Source organism: Apaloderma vittatum, unplaced genomic scaffold (genome assembly GCF_000703405.1).
Source record: "Apaloderma vittatum isolate BGI_N311 unplaced genomic scaffold, ASM70340v1 scaffold6346, whole genome shotgun sequence".
NCBI lineage: Eukaryota > Metazoa > Chordata > Aves > Trogoniformes > Trogonidae > Apaloderma > Apaloderma vittatum.
This window is the reverse complement of record NW_009721198.1, coordinates 21,172-44,968: the sequence shown is the minus strand read 5'-3', so window position 1 is coordinate 44,968 and position 23,797 is coordinate 21,172. Positions and strand designations below refer to the sequence as shown.

The 23,797-nt window shown below is 37.8% G+C and overlaps 1 protein-coding gene across 1 annotated transcript in view; it reads left to right on the top strand.

The window, feature by feature from the left end:
• LOC104275357 (Kv channel-interacting protein 4-like) overlaps positions 1–23,797 on the top strand; it is a 97,927-nt gene that overhangs the window by 53,422 nt on the left and 20,708 nt on the right. The window contains exon 3 of the mRNA XM_009871285.1: positions 6,203–6,327. Within this exon, the coding sequence (XP_009869587.1) occupies positions 6,203–6,327 (125 nt within the window). The remainder of the gene's footprint in view (positions 1–6,202; positions 6,328–23,797) is intronic.

The following is a 23,797-nucleotide window of genomic DNA, read 5'->3' as shown; positions in this document are numbered from 1 at the left end:
CTACAAGCTTCAGTATGGGTGGGAGGTTCCCACTCTGGTAACAGAGGGGAAACTATTCTACGTCATGTCACTAACACCAGTATTCAGCACAAGTGCAGTAGCAGGGATAATGCTGGATGATCCTGGTGACTGTGCCAGTAGCACAGTCATGTCTTTCATTTCTTCCCTCATCTGTTTTGCATTCTTGCTGTTGCAGCAAGAGCCATTGCCGAGCGGCATCTGTGTTAGAGCGCATGCGGTCCAGATGAAAAGTGGCAGGAAGTGCATGTGTAAATCAAACTCTATCTTTCTGAGGAGCATAAATCATTTACTCAAATGATTAACAGATGATAAGTCTGTCATTTGCAGCGAATATCTATCGAGGAGTTGCTTGCTCATATCACCCATTTTGTATAAAATGGTTAGTTAGACCTCACAGGCTGTTACTCTGACAATTCCCTTCATAGTAAAAAAGGGCAATGTTATTCATCTGCTTTATGGCACGTGAATGTTAACTATTCAGCCATGTCAGTATTTAAAGATGAAGATATAGATAATACTTAGTTTTATGTATATGTAGAATGCTAAATATTAAAGAAAAGAGACATGGGCTACACTTCATGTTTCGTATTTTAATATTCAGAAAAGGCAAAAGTACCAGGTTGGCTATACAGTTGCTGAATGAATTATATGGGAAAAGTCAGCGGTGGAAATAGAAGACTGCCAGAAAGGACAACAAAAGATACCTTTGATATTTTATTTGGGTTTGTTTCCATATTAAATTTCAAAATAAAATAGACTTAAAAGTCTTTAAAATTTTTACAAACACGCTTAGCTTGTGTTGTTTCAAACACATAATCCGATACGTCTCTCTTAGATGTTTTCAAATGGGTTATAAGAACTGGAGTGGGTTATAAGTACTTTACAAGAGATGCACACATACAAAAAGAATCCCCTTTATTGTAAAGACATAAAACCAAAACAATTTTGTTGTCCTATTCAAAAATTCTGGTTACTCTTTGCAAGTCAGGATGGCTGTCATCTGTTTGGCCTTTTCCTATCAAGATTCTACTGCAATGATGAACTCTGCAGCATGTACAGACATTGTTCTCAAGCCTGTGTTAACAGTCCTGATAATATATTTTTTAGGTTTCCTCTACGCTCAGAACAGTACCAAACGCAGCATTAAAGAGCGACTTATGAAGCTCTTACCCTGCTCGGCTGCCAAAACGACATCTCCTGTTACTCAAAGCAAGTTTTATTTTTCATTTGATTTTTTGTTCTAGGTTTGCATGCATCAGAAATTACACTTTCAGTATCTGCTGGGGTAATCATATGCTCTATTGATGTTTAAAACCAAGTGATAAACCAGTTTGTGGGCTGGTAACAGCTGTGTCCATGCAGAGCAGTATGGCAAGACACCAGTGCCAGGGTCTGCTGCGTAGGAGCTCCTGGATTGGCACTTATGCTCTGCAAGCTAGCTGAGAAGTGATTATATGAAATACCAGCTCTCAATGTATCTGAAAAGTGATATCTTATTGTGTACGTGTGTGCACGTGTACGTTTATGCACGTGTCTGTGTGTGCTTGCTGTCCAATACACAGGAAACTATCAGCAGTACTGATCTGGGAGGAAAGGCTTGGCCCTGCAGGTTTTGAATATTTAACTATGTGATTATATGAAAATTTAGGGAACAGGACTTGAAGTTTTGTGTCTGAGAGAAAAGCAATGAGATTGAAAAAAAAAGTTTGTGATTGTGGAGATAAAGAAAAGCACAGCGGCACTACCTTTAACATCTTGATATGCCATGAGGAAATAAAATCTCTCAAATATATATACCTAAGTAGTGATTAAGTATAGTAATAGCACTAATGTCTTCCTGTATAAATTGGCTAATAAAACTGGTTGTAAAATATCCCTGTGGAGCCAATTCAGTCTAGATGAATTGCACTAATCTGAGGACCTAAAATTAGAAGCTGAGTTGTCCCTGTGCCGCCCATATACTCTCCTGATAAACCATATCAATCAATTTAAGATTATTTTTTTTAAAAAAAAAAGGAGCCTTCAAGGACAGTTCCCCATGTCCATTGAATAAGGAAAAACCCAAGAAAACTTGACTATGAGCACAGGCTCCTATTAAATGCTTAGACTTCAGTGGTATGGACCTAGGCTTTCATTTTGCTATCCCACTTTGCTGTCTTTCATATACTTCTCTATGGAGAAGACCTTGGTGCTCACTTTCCTTTCTAAATATTTGAGATCTCAAAGATGAAAAGGACTAAACATGTGGATGCACGGTGATTTTTTCTTTTTATGGTGACTTCAGCTGATGTGTTTTACTTGAAATAGGACCACTTAAAAAGTTCAGTTACTGTCATGACACCTGATAGTAAATCATTATGTAGAAGTTGCCCTCAGCTACGTGACCCGAGTAATATAGCCTTACACTGTAAAAGGAATCATAGAACCACAGAATGGTTTGGGGTGAAAGAGACCTTTAAAATCATCTAGTTTCAAGCTCCCTGCCATGGGCAGGGAAATCTTTCATTATGTCAAGTTGCTCACAGCCCCATCCAACCCTTGAACGCTCCCAATGATGGGGCATAAATTAGAAAAACTAAACATAATAATACTGATATCAGATTTGATCTATTTGCTTGAAGTTGGCTAGAGAGCAGCACATCGTTATTCCTTGCACATTTCTGTGCAAGATTTTTGTCTGCAGAAGTAACACAAAAATATTAGTCAGTTTCAGTAACTTTGACATACAAACTTGTATTTTCTTGCTGAAAGTGTTTTATAAACCAGAAGAAAAGTAAAACTTGTGTTAAATATTTCATACTTGAGAACCAAGAAGCAAAAAAAAAGTGTTCAGCATTTTTCTCTGTACTCTCGTCAATAATGAAATGCTGTATTAAGTAAAAATATTACATTAAATGAAAATATCATAGTAAATAAGAATATAATTGTAGGCATTGTTATTAATCCTTTTTGAAAACATGCTATTTGATTTCTGCTAGCCTGAAAGAAGGCGCATTGTAATGCACTAGGAATGAAGCCAGCACTACCTACAATAATAATCACATACTGTGGATTCCTTAGAAATTTAAGGGGATTGTTTTTAAAACAAGTATTTTGTTGAAATATCCTGAATTTGCATTTCTGTACTTAACTTCTATCAGTATATGCAGACAAAGGTTACCTGAATAAATAAAATCTTATTTCAGCATTCCCATTCAACAAAGCATGTCAAAGAAATTTTTTTTTTTTTAATTGTGTGCTTAGCCTAAGAAGCCTATGGTCAAATCCATCCTTTCTGAGTTAAATGCATGTGCTAGAGATAGGACTAGATTAAAAAATTGTTTTGGAAAAGAAAACTGTGAGTGCATGCAGTTATTAAATAGATGCGGGAGCTGTAGTTTGGGGTTTGTGCAGGCAAATGCGTGTGTGCAGTTTTTACAGATATGAGCTGAGCCCTGGTTTTGGACATGCTTCTCCAGCTGCCATTATTTGAAGTATTTGTCTACTTTTTGCATTGCTTTCACCATTTTTTTCTTTAACAAACAATGAAAGGTTCAAAGCAGAGCTCCGTTTAGCTAGAAGAAAACTACTTATTAATTAAATCAGTAAGAATATTTTGTTTAGTATATTAATGGAATGAATGCAAACTTGTTTCTGTTTTTCAATTGGCATATGTTAGCCTTTTATTAAGAAAAAAACCCACAAACCTCAACTTTCTTAGGCTGAAGAAGCTAGAGAACTGAAATAATTTTTTATTAATGCCATAGAAATCATTACTGTTTAGGAGTAGATGTATTTTCACACATTTTCATTGTATATTTTAAAGAATAGATATTTTCCCAGCCTGGATAACAGTAGCTGTAACTGTGAAGAAAAAGATTAAAAACCTGCAAGTGACTCATGTATGCAATAGTATTTTAATCAGCATAGTTGGCACATTATAAGAAAGTTTACGATGATCTTATTTTTTAATTATTTATATCTATAAGAGACTACAGAAATAGAATGTGAAAAGTATCTTATACCATATCTTATAATCAATGGAAAGACATCATCACCACACTGAAGTCTTTTACATTTTCACCAAGTCATTAAAACACAATAAAATATTTACTGCTCAGGATAGACCAAACGTTGTGCTCAGCATCACATTCTCTAGCCTTTATCTCTAGTTTCATGTTTATTATGTGTATTCATTTAGCTTTTAGAAAGGCTAGTAGGTGTCTCTCTAAGCAGCCAGATATTTCAAATACATGCTTAGAGAGCTCATTCCCAGTTAAGTCCCTTTCTGTCTAAACAGTAGCCCATTTAAATCCCATTTAATTCTTGGAATAAAAAAAAGCAAGTTACTTCCCAAAAAAATTTATTCTCAAGTCATTTCTTTTGCCGATTTAGTATAAGCACCTAGAGTTGACTTGCAGTTGATCAAAAAATTTGGCTGCATATCTACAGCATGACACTGTTATAGAAACTTTAATGATTATGCGAAGAATATAAAAGGTTAATCCCTTAAAACATGATAGAAAGGCTTTGGAAACTGTGCAAAATAAACCCTGGATGTTCTTATGCAGAATTAAAATGAGACTCAACTTTGCTACACCTTCAATGGACAACTTTGTAGCTCTGGAACTACTTTATTCCAATTTCATCTATAGAGGCAGGATTTTCAAGACTTCCTCTTTGCACCTCAGCATGTCTTTTTAAAGAAGAGAGCTGACATTTTATTATAATCTTGTGAGTTCAGATACTGGCCTATTAAAACTGTTATCAGATATTGGAAGGTCAGTGTGAAGTTGTGTCAGTTGGGGTTTTTGTCAACACCATTTAGATTGAAAGTTTTCACAAGGATGATAATGATTTACAAGTCATGTGAAATAATCTATAAAGAAAAATGAAAGAGAAACATATTATAGTTTGTCCATAAACCAGTACACAGTGGATGTTCTGGAATAAGATTGAAATCATCTGAGTGACACTGAGACCACCTCCCTAAAAATCGCTAACAGCAAGATGTCCTTGACAAGACAAGGCCCTAAAATTTTGTGAAGATTTCTCCAAATAGTTTATGTATTATGATTCTGTCTATTTATTTTTGTTTCAGTGAACTATATCTTCTAATGACAGATTTCTCCCAAGCAGCTGAAAGTTATTATTACTGCATTGTAGCAGAACAAATATATGTGAAGATATAAGAATAATGCTCTTTTAGTGGAGTATCCTAATATTGTGCTCTTGTGAAAATTGAACCGAATAAAATGTTATTTTAAGAATGCAGAATGGCACACTTTGATGAAGTAAAATATATATCTTCAGTGTTGTAGAAGGGACAAATAGGTGTGTTCTATCAAGTTACATTTCTATAGTTGGTATAACTCTTAAACGAGAATAAGGCAGTGATTTAGTTCCTACAGAAGCTATGTTTAATGCTGGGGATACTTAAAACCAGATACACACATTGGTATTTTTGATCAGGCATATGGCTAGCACCCTGTATAAAAAATATATGTTTTGTAAGTTTCTTTAGCTATTTTATTGAACTTTCCAATTTAAAACTCCACCTGGAAAAAAATGCATTGCTTGCTCTCATTGTTACAGGGCTGTACTCAGCTGTAAGCCTTGAATGTGTGTATCCACATTCTTATTCACCTAATGATAAGGTCACTGAAATCATCATGTTCTCCACTTAGTCTACTCACCATGAATAATCATGTTTGCCCAGAAGGGTTCGTTATACCATACTTAAAGTAAGATCTGCTGTTGAATGTGAAACATAAATCTCACACACTTTCCAAAGGATGACTACAGGATAAAAGAATACTAAAAATCCCGGTCTGATACAGTGAATTCGCTTCCATTAGCAAACCAAGGGAAAAATTTCACTATTCTGGAGTCATTAAAATTTTATAAAATTGTTTTCTTTGGTCAGAGAGTCATACTGAATGTATTGTGCATACCCTTGCAGAATGTTGGCTTTACAGTTTATTGCTATTTGTACTGACATGGTAATATCCATATCCAGACTGCTGGATTTTCATTGCTGTTCAGTGCAAGTTCAAAATGAGCACATCATTTGCCTTGAAAGCTGCAAAAGCTGTTCTTTAAGAGAATGTCATGTAACTTCCTTTCTTTCTGCAAGGGTTAGGTATTTCTGCATCCTATATTTCTTTCTGAGCTTTCCTTCTCTGCCTCTTATATTCTGCAGACACTGTAGAAGATGAAATGGAAATGGCCACAGTACGACATAGACCTGAAGCTCTTGAACTGCTGGAAGCACAGAGTAAATTCACAAAGAAGGAACTTCAGATCTTATATAGAGGTTTCAAGAATGTAAGCACTTCCTTTTTAAATTTGACATACATTTACAGTATAGGCCAGCGCAATCTTAGCAAAAAAGGAGTAGCTCATGGGATTCAGTAGCTAAATATTGCATGTCTGGTCAGGTGTGGAAGCAATCACTCTGCAATAATAGGGCTATTTAATATCTGAAAGATGCAGACAAACTAGAAAATATTCAGAAGAGAATGATTATAGCTTAGTGTAGTCGGGCTTTGATGAAGGACAGATTGAAAATTGTGTTGAGGTTGTTTGTCTAAAGATGCAATAAAGGGAGAGAATATAAATCCTGAAGAATTTGGTCAGTAAGAGGAAAGATTTTGATTTCTGTGTTCACAGTAACTATCACAAGAAGTTATTAGCTTAAATCGCGCTAGAGGAATTTTTCATTAGGTGAACAGCAGCAGGTGACTGCTTCAGTCCTTTCTAGTTTTACAAATCTATAAACTCGTTAGATCTCTTTACTAGGCATAATTAATTGTGATTTTTTGATGATATATGTGCTTTATTGTCAGGTCTAGTGTTTTTAGTTGGCAGGGGTCCCCACTGAGGACCCCAGTATACGCATGCAGTCTGCCTCCTTTTCCAGTGTGTATTTGCTGTGGTGCTGAGCTTGGTGTTTGCACATGAGGCATCCATAGTTCATATAGCAGAGAAATAAGATACAAAAGAATTTTAGTAAGAAGCTGTAAATTCTGACTCTATACCAAAAGTAAGAGCTGTCCCTGATTTTGTTAATACTGTATTAAGAAAGCTCTTTTCTTTATAAAAAGCCTTTTTATCTCTGTTTCTTTTTGCTATTTTTTCCTATGTTTAACAATTCTGCAGGATATTACGTGCAATTAACATTGGATAGAAAATGCTTTCATATTAAGAAGAAATGAATAATAGCAGTTCCTTTCTTGTATATCTAAGAATCATGGATTGGTTTGCATTGGAAAAGACCTTAATAATCATCTGGTTCCAAACCCCCTGCCATGGGCAGGGTCACCTTCCACTAGACCAGGTTGCTCAAAGCCCCATCCAACCTGGCCTTGAATGCTTCTGCGGATGGAACTTCCACAGCTTCTCTGGGTAACCTGTTCCAGTTTTCCACCACTGTCACAGAAGAGAATTTGTTCCTTATATCTAATCTAAATCTACTCTCTTTTGGTTTTAACCCATTACCCCTTATCCTATCACTACAATCCCTGATAAAGAGTCCGTCCTCATCTTTCCCTTAGGTGCTTTGTAAGTTCGTCAGTCTTGTCTTCTCCAGGCTGAACAACCCCAACTCTCTCAGCTTGTCCTCACAGGGGAGGTGCTTCAGCTGCCTGATCATCTTCATGGTCCTCCTCTGGACTTGCTCTAACAGATTTATGTCCTTATGTTAGGGACACAGTAGTGCAGGCGGGGACTCACAAGAGCAGAGAAAATGGGGAGAATCACCTCCCTTGACCTGCTGGCCATACTTCTCTTGATACAGCCCAGGATGCGATTGGCTTTTTGGGCTGGAAGCACACATTGCTTGCTCATGTCCATTTTTTTCATCCACCAACAGCCCCAAGTCATTCTCTGCAGGCCTTCTCTCAATCCACTCATCACCTAGCCCACATTTGTGCTTGGAATTCCCTCGACCCAGGTGCAGGACGTTGCACTTGGCCTTGTTGAACTTCATAAGCTTTGTGTGGGCCCAACTCTCAAACCTGTCAAGGTTCCTCTGGATGACATCCCTTCCCTCCAGTGTATCAAACATACCACACAGTTTGGTGTCACTGGCAAACTTGCTGAGGGTGCACTTGATCCCACTGTCCATGTCACTGACAAAGATGTGAAACAGCTCTCGTTCCAATACCAGCCGTTGAGGATCACCACTCATCACTGTTCTCCACTTTGGATATTGAGCCATTGACCACAACTCCTAAAGTGCAACCGTCCAGCCAGTTCCTTATCCACCGAGTGGTCCATCTGTCAAATCCATCTCTCCAGTTTAGAGACAAGGTTGTTGTGTAGGACAATGTCAAATGCTTTGCACAAGTCTAGGTAGATGATGTCAGTTGCTCTTCCCTTATCCACCAACACTGTAACCCTGTCATAGAAGGCCATCAGATTTGTGAGGCATGATTTGCCCTTAGTGAAGCCATGTTGGCTGTCACCAATCACCTCGTTATTTTCCATGTGCCCTAGCATAGTTTCCACTCCATGATCTTGTCAGACACAGAGATGAAACTGACTGACTCTCAGTTCCGTGGTTATTCCTTTTTTCCCTTTTTAAAATTGGGACTTATGTTTCACCTTTTCTAGTCAGCAGGGACTTTACCGGACTGCCACGACTTCTCAAATATGATGGATAGTGGCTTAGCAACTTCATCTGCCAGTTGCCTCAGGATGAGCAGGTGCATCTCATCAGGTCCCATGGACTTGTGCACCTTCAGGTTCCTTAGATGGTCTCAAACCATCAATCTGGAATGCCAATCTGTGTACTCAGCTGTGAGTGCTGCAGCTGTGCAGGTGCTAAGTCTCCTGCTGAGCTGAAGGTAAAGATAATTTGAATTGCATTTATCACCTTTTGATTTAGTTTTTCTTTCATATTTACAAAAGAGCCACCTTCTTGCCCTTGGCATTTACTTCTCAAATGAAATTGTGTAACAAAGTATAAAATTACTAAAAATGCTATGAAGCTTAATTTTGGAATCAGAGAGAATATTTTCAATAGGTTGTACAAGAAGTGTAATTCTTGCACAATTCTTAGACATCATATATTTTGTAATGAAACTAGGCCATGCAAAGAGATGTTTTAAAACTACTTTTTTATTGAAAGCTTACAATGCAAGTAAAATACAGAGTCACTTAATGTGTCCTGTCTGTGTATCATCCTCAGTTGCCAAAGGTATACAATGTTGACATGTTAGTGATTAACAGTGATTGCTCTTAAAAGATTTTCATTTCCTCAGGGTACCAGAGAACATTCCCCTGCTAATAACAGTGTTCCATAGGCATTGCAAATCATGAACTAATGTCCCTAATTATCTAAGGCAAAAAGGTACTAAGTATAGTGGATGAAATAAGACTTCTCTCTGTTTCTCTAAGAATAATTATTTTTAGAGTCTCAGAAGTGAAGGACCTTGATAATTCTCAGCAGAAAATGAGATATGGAAAAAGGGAATAGGTTATATGGAAGTATTTAACTGATCACCATTTTACTGTTTTCTGAAAAGAGGAATTCCAGTTATTCATATGCTTTTGTGTTCTAAGATGTAAGTTCTACTTACATCAAAGGAGTGCTGATGGTAATACTAGGTAATACGTCTTTATTCAGGTGTTTCATTTCCTTATCAGTACATGATAATTAAAGACATGCATGTATAAGTATCTTTGACTATTTAGAGTTAATAAGCATGAACTTCAGTGGTTTTATGTTTAATATAATTGCAAAATTATCAATTACTTTAGAAAATACTCTAAAGCATGCCCAGGGCTTGTGACTGTTATGAAAGTAAACCAGTTTAAAGCAGTAGTTCCAAGCGTTACACTTCTAGAAATGAGAGATTTAAAAAAATTCAGTTGAGATGGGGTTTGGTTTGTTTCTTGTATTTACCAGTTTCTACTGAAAAATTTGGTGCTAGCTCACAGTTCCCTAATTGCTTCATAGAATTGGTAGGGCAGGCCTGCCTCAGCTCTATGAGAAGCTTGCCTATGCCAATTAGTTCATCTTTCCTGTCACAAGTCTAGCTTTTATCAAAAACAGTTTGAATGGGTTTGGTGGGTACAGGTGCAGGATGATGCTGCATGACATCCCATGGTCTGTGTTTAGGCAGTCTCTCCCTGACAGTGCTCAGTCATCCTCTTCTGCCTGCCACAGGTCAAGTCTCTTCTCACTCCCCTGTTTGCTGGTCAACTTGACCCTATCCTGCCAATATCTCCCCCCTGTGTGCTTCATGCACCAGCATGTGCTGGGGCACACCCAGCTGGAACGCAACTTTGCTTTGTTGAGCATGAGCCAGCAAAGAAGGCAAATGCTGTACTGGGATGCATTAGGCAATGTATTTATTAGGCAACCAGCAAGTCAGAAGAGGTGATTCTTCTCCTCTGCTCAGTGCTGATGAGGCCACATCTGAGTGCTGTGTCCAGTTCTGGGCTCCTCAGAACAAGGGAGACATGCATGTAATGGAGAGAGTCCAACCAAGGCTCACAAAGATGACTAAGGGATTGGAGAAGTGTCTCTCCTGTGAGGAAAGGCTGAGAGAGCTGGGACTGATTAGCTTACAGACGAGAAGGCTCAGGGGGAAACTTGTCAACATGTGTCGATACCTGAAGATGGAGTGCGAAGATTGGGGCAGTCTCATTTCAGTGGTGCCCAGTGACAGGACCAGAGGCAATGGCACAAACTGAAACACACGTGGTTCCTTCTGAACATCAGGAAGCACTGTTTCACTGTTAGGGTGACTGAGCACTGGCTTCAGGTGTGTCAGGAGGTAATGAAAAAGAAAAGTGGCAACTTCTCCTGTGTCTTTTGAACAGCCTTTGGAGTATGTGCATTTTTTACTCTGTCTTTTTGCAAACATAGGCAAATTACATGCCAAATCCAGTCGAAAATAATTTAAGTGGAGAGAGCGCGGTATCTCAGATAGCAACTCAGTGTGTATGTACACACCTGAAAGTTCAGAGAGTCTCGGATCACACTGTGGTATAGCTGATGCTCTAGGAAGCCAGAAGCAGAAGGTAGCTGCAGGAAAGGCCCAAAGACTATTGAAATGCCAATTTTGGCAAAGGCTATTTTGGAAGTAGACAAAGTTGACATTTAAAATACAAGAGGACATACACTAAAGCAAACATAAGGAGGTAGGAAGAGCACCTTCACATGACCTAACAACTGCTGCAAGGAAAAGTATCAAGGGAGAACTTATGCCTATGCTCAGTAGTTTAAAGATTTTAAATCTTCCATAGTGTCCCTCAAACATTGCCTTAATGAAAGTCCTAAGCCCTCCCAAGGCTAAAAAACTTGTCCCCAGCACTCTGGTTTTACAATGTTCCTGCACTCTTGTTGATGAATTGTTGCTCAGCTGTCATCACAGTGGGACTTCTCCATTTTGTATTTGGCTTCCTGTCATCCCATTTCTTGTAAATTGAAACTGTGATTGCTGTAGCCATTAACCTTTCAAACCAATAGCTCTGTGGCGGGCCTAATACAAGTGGTACTTCACAATAAATTGCACAGACTATCAAGTGTGCACTCAGCATGTGGTCTGTCTTTCTCTTTTGACCATTGATAGGTCTCACAGTTTGGAAAATGTCCCTGAGCTATGGCACATTTCCATTTTAAAAATACTTAGATAATGCTTTTTCTGCACAAAAGATGCTTCTGCACTAAACTTAAATGTTAATGATCTTTTAATTTTGGTCGGTTATTCTCATACAGAATTCTGTCAAAGTCTGTGTTGGGAGACTACTAGACTTTCCCGGAATAGTGAAAGGATTTTTGACGAACATTGATCTTCCTCCATTTAACATCAGAGACAGTGTAAATTGAAGTCAAGCACACATAAAAATGTCCCTGGATACATGCTGTAGCTTTAAATAACCAGCTCTATACTTGTGATATTTATTAGGAAAACAACATTTCTAAGACACCTTTCTTCCCGCTTGCTGTTAGCAAATGAGGCAAACAATGACAGTAAGATAACTCTGATAATGTTGCAGTTCAAAGATAGGTTTCATCACACTACCCATCCCTGCAAGAATATGCTTGGGCATAACTCAAAATATGGTAATTTATTCAACGATTTTTCTATTTCAATTATAGTTTAGTGGAAACATTGTATTGCTGTATGTTGCATTTGTGAGTCACAGAAAGTTTAATGAAAGCTTGTTGTATAGGTTATAAAGCTCGTTTATTGGTTGTCTAGAACATTCGAGTTATGCATGATAAAATACAACTATTCTCATTGTCCTTTTCTGGAAAGTTCCTTCCCTTTTGTTTCTTCTTCTGTTAGTCTCTTACTAAAAAAAGGTAAATGAGCAGAAAGTGCTTGTTTTATCAAATTAACCATATTTCCAATCTAATTAGTAGGAAATAAAAACATACAGGTCATGTCCTGTTGGTTTATCTGTCATAAGGTATATCTACATAGCCAAGTGTAAGAATATTCATAGGATATTTTTAATAATTTGGCCTAGATGACCTCTTGAAGTCTATTCCAGTGAATAGTTCCATCAGTTTGTGATCTGAGCTGCCCACATTCAGATTAGATAAGTAATCCAATATATAGGATTAGATAATGGTTTCAAACTAATTGCTGATTCTGTATTGTGCACAGCAGGCCTATCCCCTCAAAACCTCAATATATTTACAGTGTGAATTTTCACATTTTTAGCTGTAAAAAGTCTCTAGAAATAAATAAAATCTGCATAAATACTTACTGTGGAAATTCAGGTTGATGTCTGATATAGCTTTGTATCTAGGTAATGTTGGCACTCTGACGTTAAAAAAGAATTTGAGGTCACTGAGACACAGAAGCATATGTAATCAACATATGGATGTCAAAGAAGTCACTTAGTCTGGCTAGTATAAAACACGAGATAGAAATATTTATCTGAATTTATATTCCGCTCCAAAGCCAGTGGGTCTGTTAGGCACCTTCATGAGCTACAAGTGATCTACTGAGGTGCCTGAAAGAACAAGGTGGCTTTATCCGCATTTGGTATGACAACCTGATAGTTAGAGTATTTTTCCATAGAAAAAAAGATTTTAAAAGAGAAAGAAATGCTCTAATTTTTATAAAAGTAATTGAGACTTAAAAGATGACTAAATAAAAACAATTTTCGCTGTATAATTTCTCTATTCTTGCAATTTTTTGGTTAATGATGAAGATGAAGTTTAGGTATATACTGTGCATTTCTGCAGCATATACACTAGCTTGTGTAAAACCTGAAGCGTCTCAATGTAATTTTGAGGGTACTGAAGTTAAAGTTTTCAGACTGGTTTGATTTTACTTATGTATTTCTATCCTATTTTAGCAACAATAAATATATTTGTTTGGTTTGTTGTAACTGGAACTTACTTGGTAAGAAAGGAAGTATGAGAAATGTATCTCAGTGTCCTACACATGGATAACTTTTACCTTTATGGCTCTTTGGCTTGCACAGTCACTGATCTATGACTAATTGAGATGTACGATTCTGTCTTTCACTTCTGTCTTTCAAACGTAGTTTCTAAGATAATCCTTGTCTTGATTAGAATTTATTTAGTACAAATGAAAAGTGTGTCCCTTTACACTATATTTATGAGACACTAAAAGCTGAGAGGGGATGTAGGCATTTGACTGTAGAAGAGATTTTAAAAATGGGTGATACAAAGAATACCTCTGTGGTGAATACCTCTGTGGTGATACAAATAGAGATTTTAAAAGTCTATTCCATTTTCCTTGCTTCCTTACTTAACCTCTACCATCTGTTTTAAAGCATTACAAGGGGCAAAGGCAACATAATACTTTTAGTTTATATCTCTGGAACTCTATATTATGAAACAAAAGATTTCACACTACATGAAATAACACTTTAGTTTGGATCAACTGTCTCTGAGTCATCAGTCCCCCCTATCTCACAGCGTCAATAGGATGTCTTCAGCTCGTTGTGATGCCATTAATTTCTGTACTGAATCCATGTGTTTATATTAGAATGAATGAATGCAGATTCAAGATTAGCACAGGCAAGACAGAAGGAAACAAAACTGAGCATGAATGATAGTGACACTAATGCAAGAGTATTTTGCCCCTCACATTGGTCCTCCAAAGCTTGTTCTTGCAGATGAGGTAGCTTAGAGCTTAAATATGCATTTTATCCTCCTTCATGGAGTCCTAAGGCAGCAAGGAAGATTTCATTTCAGCCTCAGTCAGTGCGGTTGCTTTTCCCTCAAGATTTGCCAACTGTCTGTAGAAGTCCTTGAGTTACAGAGCATGTAAGCTTAGCAAGAGCAGGTCTGTCCAGATGCAGGTCTGTCCAGATGCAGACTTTCTAATGAAGCAGAAGAGAGCCTGGAAGAAAAATACAGGTCAGTTAAAAGTTCCCACCTAGTTCTCCTGACTGTCACGGAACAACAGTAAAACCATTTGACCTATATCCCTCTGTGACTCTGCACATCAAACAGGAGATGGGTTGTTCTACTGGGTAATGGTGCATGAAACATGGGCATTGTGCTCAAAGTTTTCACAGAGGTGGTGACCCCTCTGTACAGTGTCTGAACAGCAGTGTTGTGGACACGAGGAGAATGTATATACAAAGAAGCACCAACAACTTGTCTTTTCAAAGAGGTGCACTGATGACAGCTGTCATCAGTTGTGCTTCATACATGTAAACCTGCTAAATTTGTAGCATAGAAATGCCAATAAAATAGAAAACAAATAGGAAAAAATAAAGGAAGTTTGGAATCTTACTAGAAAATCTAGAATAATTCAAACTGAAAATTAACATCTTGCCATGTTAGAAACTGCCTGTGACTTGTTTAGCCTTAATAAACTAGACAATAGGCAACAGGATAATGAAACTCCAAGCTATTAAACCTAGCAGTTGGATACTATGTCTGTTGTCAACACAGAGATTTCTGAAAATCATTGTTTTCTATCTGTGGAGAGTTCCTGAAGGCATGTATAATACACATAGCTCAAACCTCTGTTTTTTAAAACTGAGTTATTATTTACCAGTTGTTCTTCAGATCAGTTGTTTTCTCAACTACAGATGACTGAAGAAAAACTTTTTAAAAAACATCCTTGTCAAGACAGAATTTTGTTATTATGTTTCAAAAGCACTGGCATACATTGTCTAGGGGCTTAGAGGGAACTCTTCTATATTTCACAAGACTACGAACTCAACAATAAATAACACTTACATTCATTATATATTTCCTTGAAACTTTTCAAATGTAAGAGTAAAAATAATTTGGAGGTGCAGTTTGACAAATCTAGCATATAGATGTCAATTATCACAAATTCACAGACCTTGATGCATTCAGTGGAGATACTCATTTCAATTAGTCTCACTGTTGCTGTCAGAGATTGAAATCTTCTTTTTGAAAGTTAATAATGAACTCAGCCCCTATACTTCTATTCATCTCATGACTTACTGCTGTTCATGGAGATACTTCACTCTGTGTTCACTGGGGAAAAACTGTCATCTAGCATACCAAGGACTGTCTTCATAATAGTGATTGCTTACTTCTGAATTATCTCTGAGAAATGTAGATGCCAAGCCACTCATTAGGCAGCATAGAAAAAGAGCATAATTTTAAGCAACCAGTATCAACAATAGTGCAGAGCACAAAATACCTCTGAAGTTCTTTACTCTTAAAACAGTCAGGATTATGTTTTGGTGGAATTGTATTGCACTGTTTGTCAGTCCCTCCTATTTGAAGCTGGCAGTAGGTGTCCTGTGCTCTGGTGTGCTCTCGGTGGGCTCACGGTAAGGCGTGAAGTTGGTCACGGCAGGCTGACACATGATGCACTTCTGCTTTGCCAGCCAGCTGCTCAGTGAAACTCATCTGCCGGTAGAGCTGTTTTCTACCAGAGAGCATTCCTGTGTGTCAATATGTGAGATCTGAGGAATATAAATGTTTATGTACTAGAATATGAGCAGCAAAATACCTTCTTTGGCCACAGCTCACTGCAGTTATTTTTATGCTGCATCTGTACTGTGCATCACTCAGTATCTGAGTTATGTGAAATTGTTGGATTTTGGTTTCTGGGTAAGCACTAACATTACAGAATTGAAATTTGATGCAGTGCAGCACTGCTAATGCCATTAAAAAATTTAGTGGGTATATGCCTTTTATTCTCCCTTCTCCCACCTGTCCCCTTTTCTTCATGTGGTGAGATGAATACTAACTGTAGCTGCTCTAAACACTGCACACCATAACATACAATTTAGTATAAAATGTTTTAGTGAGACAGTTCATCAGTTGAGAAAAATGTTCAAAAAATCCCTCTACTTGGACTTCTTGATACCAGTTATCTTAATTTTTAAAGAGTTTTTTATAAGACATTTTAACTCCATTTTTTATCCTGTATTAATTTGTCTCCCTGTTACACTGTAATTCAGGGACACGCAGTAGACACATATATTTTCAGGTGGACAAGCTAAGCCTGCAAAATAAGATGAGAAGGAATAAAAACAGCCTCTGATGATAGTTCTGGATGGTGAAGTTCATCCAGCAAAACTGTCAAAAGTACCTTGTTTTAAACAGAATTAATTTCTGATCAGATCTTTAGGTCTGCAGCTGTGCTAAAATAAACACTGGTAAGTCTTCAAATAACACAGCAAATCACAAATGCAAAGCATCAAGGTTAAATCTTCCAGTGCTGTGGAAGCTTATTGCAAGTCTTGGGCCAACCTGCATTTATCTTTGAGGGAAAGTCTAAACTCCAGTACCTAACAGAGCCCATATTCCTCAGATCAGCTGGACATTTGTGCAGTTGCTCTCCACTCCTGACTATGTGAATGATTCTCACATTAACATTCAAGTAAGGGATTTTACTCAACCCAGTCAATTCCATTGTGAAATATACTTGAAGGACCTTAGATATGGTGAGTGTAACAAAAGAAATAGGAGCAAATACTCAGAAGACAGCATGATTCAGTAAACACAGCATGAAACGAGAAATCTAAAAACTGCAGCCTTTTGGCTCTCTGGCTGGCTTATTAACTACCACCCACCTTTAAAAGCCTTGAATATCACACCAAAAAGCCTTCTGGGTTGCAAAAGAGTGTTAGACCAGTGCTTTGCTGCCTGCACAAGCTCCACATTGACAACTGCCTAATTTAATGTCTCTGCTCTGACAGTCAAAACCATTTAGAGTGTCCCTGGCTATCTGAGAGATGGCTTCTCAGCCTTTGATCAAAGCTCCTTCAAACACGCCCTGGGAACAAAGTGGGGAGCACCAGTGGGGGGGCTGTTGACTGTGGGAAACTGAACTTTCCCAGGGGCTGGAGATAGCAAAGTTTGTCCTTATGGGAAAGAAAAATGGACACCTAATTAAGAGTGAAATGTGTGTTCTGTGGGCAGTGTATTTGAGTGAAACTGCTTACCCCTCCATGACCAAGCTCCACAGCTATCAAGTGGAAATAACGGCAGCCTCATGCCTGAAAAAACACTGGTCTAGGAAGCATTCTTTACTCACAATTATTTACTTGCTCCATTTATGCATCTCTGGCACTGTGAGCAGCTTCACTGTGGCCTCGCAAAACAGAAGTGTCCAGAATAGTTTTTACAAGTAAACCCCTGGTAGCTGGATGAGGCAGTGTTTGTCTCTGGCATGGTATCTACCAGCAATTATAGGTATCAGGGCAACAGACAAATGCTTGTGCTTGTGATTAAAAATGTCAACACTAAGCACTGCATCTAGGTGCACAGGAAACATATTGTACAGGCTACCAGATATGGACCAATAGGCAGGAAATCCATTTATGCATCTCTGGCACTGTGAGCAGCTTCACTGTGGCCTCGCAAAACAGAAGTGTCCAGAATAGTTTTTACAAGTACAACCCAGTTCATTTCACATTCTTTTTTCACCTGTTTCCTAAGTTTTTTGGGGCACAAGGTTCCTCCAGAGCAAGATGAAAAAGATTAGTGACCCAACATAAAACAAAAGAGAACATTAATACTAAAGCACATGCAAAATTTGGTTCAGCTTGGCACAGAGAGTAATGGAAAATTTGTTTGTCAGTTTTTAACTACCTCTGTGGATTCATCAATGCTGGATACTTGTAACATTTAGCTCTGGAATTTATATTGTTATTCTTCTAGGCTAAAAAACCTGCCTCTCTTAAAGTCAGTTGCAAATCTTCATCAATTTTAATGCCAAATGTCATGAAGATTTTTTGACCCTCTTCATGTGTCTTTCACCATAATGACTTCTCAAGGATACCAGAACTCTAAATAGAAATGTGGCAATTACAGTTTTGTTCAGCTGATTTGTCCTCCACCACATTAACTATCTGTAATGAAAAGAACTACACATTCCTTCAGTCTGTCAGACAACTGTAATTTAGTGGTAATTGGCTCTAAAATCTTCCAGTCCAGTCCTAGAGGAAGATATTCCTGTGAAGCAATACCAAAATGCATTCTAATTATTATTTTTTTAACAGTAGATAAGCAAGTACTGGTCTCTGTTGCCCTGTACTGGAAAAATCTGATCCTTTTTTTGGCTTATTCGGAATATTTTTTCTTTCCTCCTGTATTCATAAGCCATGAAATAGTATGTACCCCAGTTAAGGTATTCCTGCCATTCACTGGGGAGCATGCCGGGCTTCTTCAGAGCTCTCAGTTGTTCAACAGAGGACCTGAAACTGGAGGTTTCAGGCTATGATATGCCTGTGGTCATTTCCTTCTGTATTTAAAGTCCCTGGGAGCAATATCTTCTGAGAAATCTCAGGAAGGAAGTGTTCTACTTCATTTCCCTAATTAGGATCCCAAGATTGAAGCCCATCTTTTTTTCTATTAATGTAACTGCCTCAACACTAAACAGTCCATGAACAGGCTCAAAGCTTATGTGCAGGCATCTATTATTTTTTCTATTTCATATCTCTAAGTAGTATAATTCTCCAGATTTGAATCTCATATCATCCCTCAGACTTGATCAAATAACCACACTGAATATGATTTCCAGAAAAACCACTGCACTTCAAGTAGTGTTGAAAATAAGGAAGTCATATAGCATCTGCTTCACTGAACAGGAGATGTAGTACCATCCCCTGTAACGGAGCCTAAGTCGTAACAACCCTATTTTCTTATTCTGTTCTCAGAAGCTTCAATTATGGAACAAAGACAAATTTTATGTGCCATAAACTTAGCAGGTCTTGCAAGAAGTTCTTATGCCCAACAATTTCAACCTCAATGGATCTCCGTATGGAATGTTGCAACTATGAGAATTAAATCTCTTTCTTAGGCCTAACCTGTATCATAACTGTGTCTGATTCTCTTCTGCTTCTTTTTTGTTTCCTATGCTGTTCAAGTCAGCAAATATCAATCACCATTTATTTAGATTTATCTCAGTACTTGGTTCCAATTATTTTATGCTACAAATTTGAGATATACTGCCAAAAGCAATGTATCTAGTATCCATATACGAGACAAGGAAAGCTTCAGAACAGTCTAAATGAGATTTATGTTGCTTGTTTAGAATTTTTACCAAAAAAAGTTATCAGTTTATATTCCTGACTAAACTTCAAATTCCATTCTGATGCTTTTCTCCTGTCTGTTACTGAATTGCAGAAACATTTGTAAGCAGCAATGGTACATCCTCCCGTTTTACGGAACTGTTCACTCCTACTTCTCAAAGGTATTTAGATTTATGGCCCAAGGTATTGCCACGAAGCCCATTCTGGCTCTTCCATGATCACTATAAACAGTAGAGCTCTAGTGGTCAAAATATCTTCTCCTTATTGTGGACCCATGCTCTGGGGAGCCCTTTGGGCAGCCGAATGAAGGAAAAGATGGTGTGGTGTGCTGACAGGCTGGATGACCAAGTATGTGACTGTGAGGTTTAATGATATAGAGGGGGCGGCCTGTGACAGACACTGAATGCGAGACCCTCAGCATGAGGCATGTTGCCCTCACCATGAGAACAGGGAAGACGCGTTTCTTACCACAGAACACATTTCTCTCCCAATCACAGCAGCTTCATAGAAATCATTGCCTCAGTTGCTTCTGATTTTCACCACTGTACTTGGGGAATCAGGTCCTATTTATGCTAACATCAGGCTCAGTTTTATAAATATTTATGCAGGTAAGCGCTTTTGTTCTTATGCTTGCAGTGCTGGGGCCCTTCTCCTGAGAGAAAGTGTTGTTATTAGTGCAGAAAGCAAAAACCTTTGTTAAAGGGTAAAAGTGTTACTATATAAAATATAAACAACGACTACAATGTTTGATTTCGAGTTTCTAACCTGTTCCCTGTTGACTTCTATGCTCTTTTGCCATTTCTATGACAGGATTCTCTAGGAGCTGAAATTCCTCGGTGCTTTGTAGTTAGCACTAACCAAATATTGATCTGTCTACCTTTACCATTGCAAGTCTTTGAAAGAAACAAAGAACAACCACTCTGAAAAATACTGAAATAATGTGAGTTAGAATACGCTTTCAGGCTGAGTGTCTTTAATGCAGACACATCACAGGAATGCAAAACTCATGGTGCTCTTACTTCAAGATTAAAATGAAATTTAATTTGGTGTCAGTACTTAGTATCAACATCTAGTTGACTGACAAACAAAATACAATCAAATCAGCATTTTAGAAAGAATATAGTTCTTTTTTTCACCCCAGACACACTGAGATTGCTTCAGAAATACCTTCTGCTAAAATTAGGCTTTTTCATTTTCAGCTATGTCTGTAGAATATTAGAAATCATGATGGTTCAATTCTGCTAACCTTTAGCAGAACATTGTTAGTACAGTTTCCTCCTCAGTGGATCTTTCACACTTTTAAGGGTACAAGGAGCTTCTAGGGAAAACAAAAACACCAACTGAGCTTCTAAATTCTAACTCTCTTGGGTAAGAAAAACAAAACAAAAACCTACATGGTTTTCAAGTAGGGAATCGACCTATACTCACATATTGCTGTTAGGGTTGGGTGTTGTCCTTCATTCTGCTCAAGTGAATTGCAAGAGCGGGTCTTAGGGGGTGCACCTGAGTGACCAGCACTTGCCACCAAGGAGCTATTCCTTCTCCTCTCACCTAGTATTTCAGTCGATTTGAAGGGACTTGATCAAAAACGCGCTGGAATGTGTGAAAGGCAAGTCACAGCAGCAGTGCTCACCTGAATACAGCTACCCCCAGGAGGCTGGGTACCTTGTCTTTGCCAAAGTGTTTACGGCAGACTGCACCACTCCGTATCTGAAGCATGGGTTCTGCTACATTTAGTTTAATTATAGCTTCTGCCTATTTGTGAAGTCAGGGTTGGACAATGCCCTCCTGTAGTGACAAATAAGGGCTGAAACAGTAAGCACTTTTCAGATGCCAAAGACTCACCCATAAAGTTTGGTGCATCAAGCTGCAGGGTGAGCTTTTAAATTCAAGTCTTTAGTCACGTTGTTTACTGTTGTTTTGCTGCTGGTGCTAATAACAGGAAACTGAAAATTACACTAGTTAGTGGGCATTGCTAAACAAAGAATGGTGCTGATTAAAAGGATTGCTGGCACCTTGCCTGCTGCATGGGGGAAGCAGCCAAAGTGCTGATTGTTATTTACTGTGGGAAGCCACACATGCTGGATGTCATCCAGTTCATTTATTTCTGCTTATTGTCCCCTGAAACCACCATAGCGAGCAGGAGGTGGGACGAGGCTTTTGCTCACTGGAGTATCTTCCAGTGGGAGGCTCAAAATCTTGCACATATTTGCTGTGCTGTTGGGGAGCCTTACCATAACTCCTCTAAGGTTTGTGTTTTACCTAATGAGACAAGACTTGAAAGGAGTTTTTACATGTATTTCACCAAGGAATATCAATGGAGATGGATACTATCAAATCTACTGTCTTCCATGATGTTCCTAGAAATGTAGACTGTTGCCACTGAGCTATAAAATAAGTCTACAGCTTCTGTGACAGAATGCAACAAACCAAGGTGTTGCCCCTCTGAGCCTTTAGCTTAAGTAATTCGACTGTACTCTAGATCAGGGAGAAAAGATCAAAAGGCAGGATGGCCCTATAGACCCAGTAATTAGTGCACCCCGTTTGGGGATGCCTCCTGTGTTTTAGGTCTTCCACCTTATGCTTCACACCTGTAAATATAAACAGGCAAATTTATAGCACGCTTTAGGGTAAGAACAAAAAAACTGTCTGAGATAACCATCCCTAACCATTTCACAAAAAAAACCCCTTCCATTTGTATTGCTCTGTATGTCTTTCATCCCATACAGCTTCCACAAAAAAAAATGAGAAAATATTTCTCCACCTCTGTTACTAGTTCTCAAGGCTCACAAGTATATTCAAGTATAAGAGACCAGAGTATGCTATATTACGTTCTGATCTATAAGGCTTAGTTCTGCAGTAACTGAAAACAACAGAAAGCTGGTTTAGGAAGAAGTTTTGGCTCTCTTGAAGACATCAGATAAGTCTGAACCAAAATATATATTTGGTCTATATATTTCATACTTCATCACTGTTTGGTTGCAGCATCTTTCTACATGATTACACAGAAGTTGTTTTTAAAAATGTAGACCAATAACTGTTTCAATAAAGAGAAGGGGCTCTGAAAGTCTTTTTATAACCCACTCCTGAGAAAACAAAGAAGAGAAAATAAATCAGAAAAAAAAAAAGCCCAAGAACTAATTCAATTTCAATAGAGGTTAAATTAGTAGCTGTCCCTTTCCTGGTAACACAAAATGTAGAAGTGATAATTGAAATTAAAAACACCAGCAGTTTTCAGTTTAATTGAATTGAACACAGGTTATTCATAAGAGAAAATGAGTAAAAATTCATCAAGCTAAAAATAGGTCATTATAAACATACTCATTCACATATATATAACATATATTGTAGTACATAGTGGGTATAATACTCTACAGAGGAATATTAATGCTGGCTTTAAAATTATTTCTTTCATAAGAGTAATTTCAATTAGTGCAATAAATAAAAATTAAAAACCCCTACACTTTTAAAATTCCTACTCTCTGAGTATCTTCTTGTGTCTTACACATATTAATGTACTGGGACTCTCAAGTCTCCTACAAGTAGGAAAGATTTCACTAATGTACTAATTAATCTTCATTTCACTCCAGGAAGCTTTTTTGGAACAAAAATTATATTAAATTCTTTCAGCTATAACTGTGTTTAAGTACACGTTGTCCTATACTTTATATGTCTTCTACTTTAAATAGACATATCACAATTATGGAGCATGAAATATGATCAAGAAGAGGAAAAAAATCCCTGATTTAGTCCATTTCTGGATTCTCTGGTATACCCAGATCCACATTAGCTTGAAAGTTCTTTGTTTATCAGTACATTATTAATAATTCATTACTTAAAATAAATACAGAATATAATTTTAAAATGTTAGGAAAGTTAGCAAAATATTTCAATTACTTAAGGGAATATGAAATCCTATTTGAGTAAAAATTCGTGTTTCTGAGTTGCTTGAGGAATTATCTTCTCTCTCTGAGAAAATTAACTAATATTCTATTAATGGGTAAGTAGCATGAAGGAGGCAGCTCTATCTGTTGGCTGGAGTACGTGGTAACCCAGCTACTAAACCAGTATAAAAGGCTGTAAAACTGGAGTGCAGCAGTGCTTCCGCTGTGTAGTAGAAGGAAAAAAAAATTGCATTTTCTTATTTATACTGAGTGTGGTTTATGCCTTTAATTTGAGATGTTACAAAGCCTCACTTTTATGATTTCATCTGCACAGTTGACTCCCCCAGAACAAACGCTTTTCCTTTGAGCCTGTTTGGTTCCCACCACTGCTGACCAAGCATCCATCATACACATGAGCAAAACTTTATTTTACT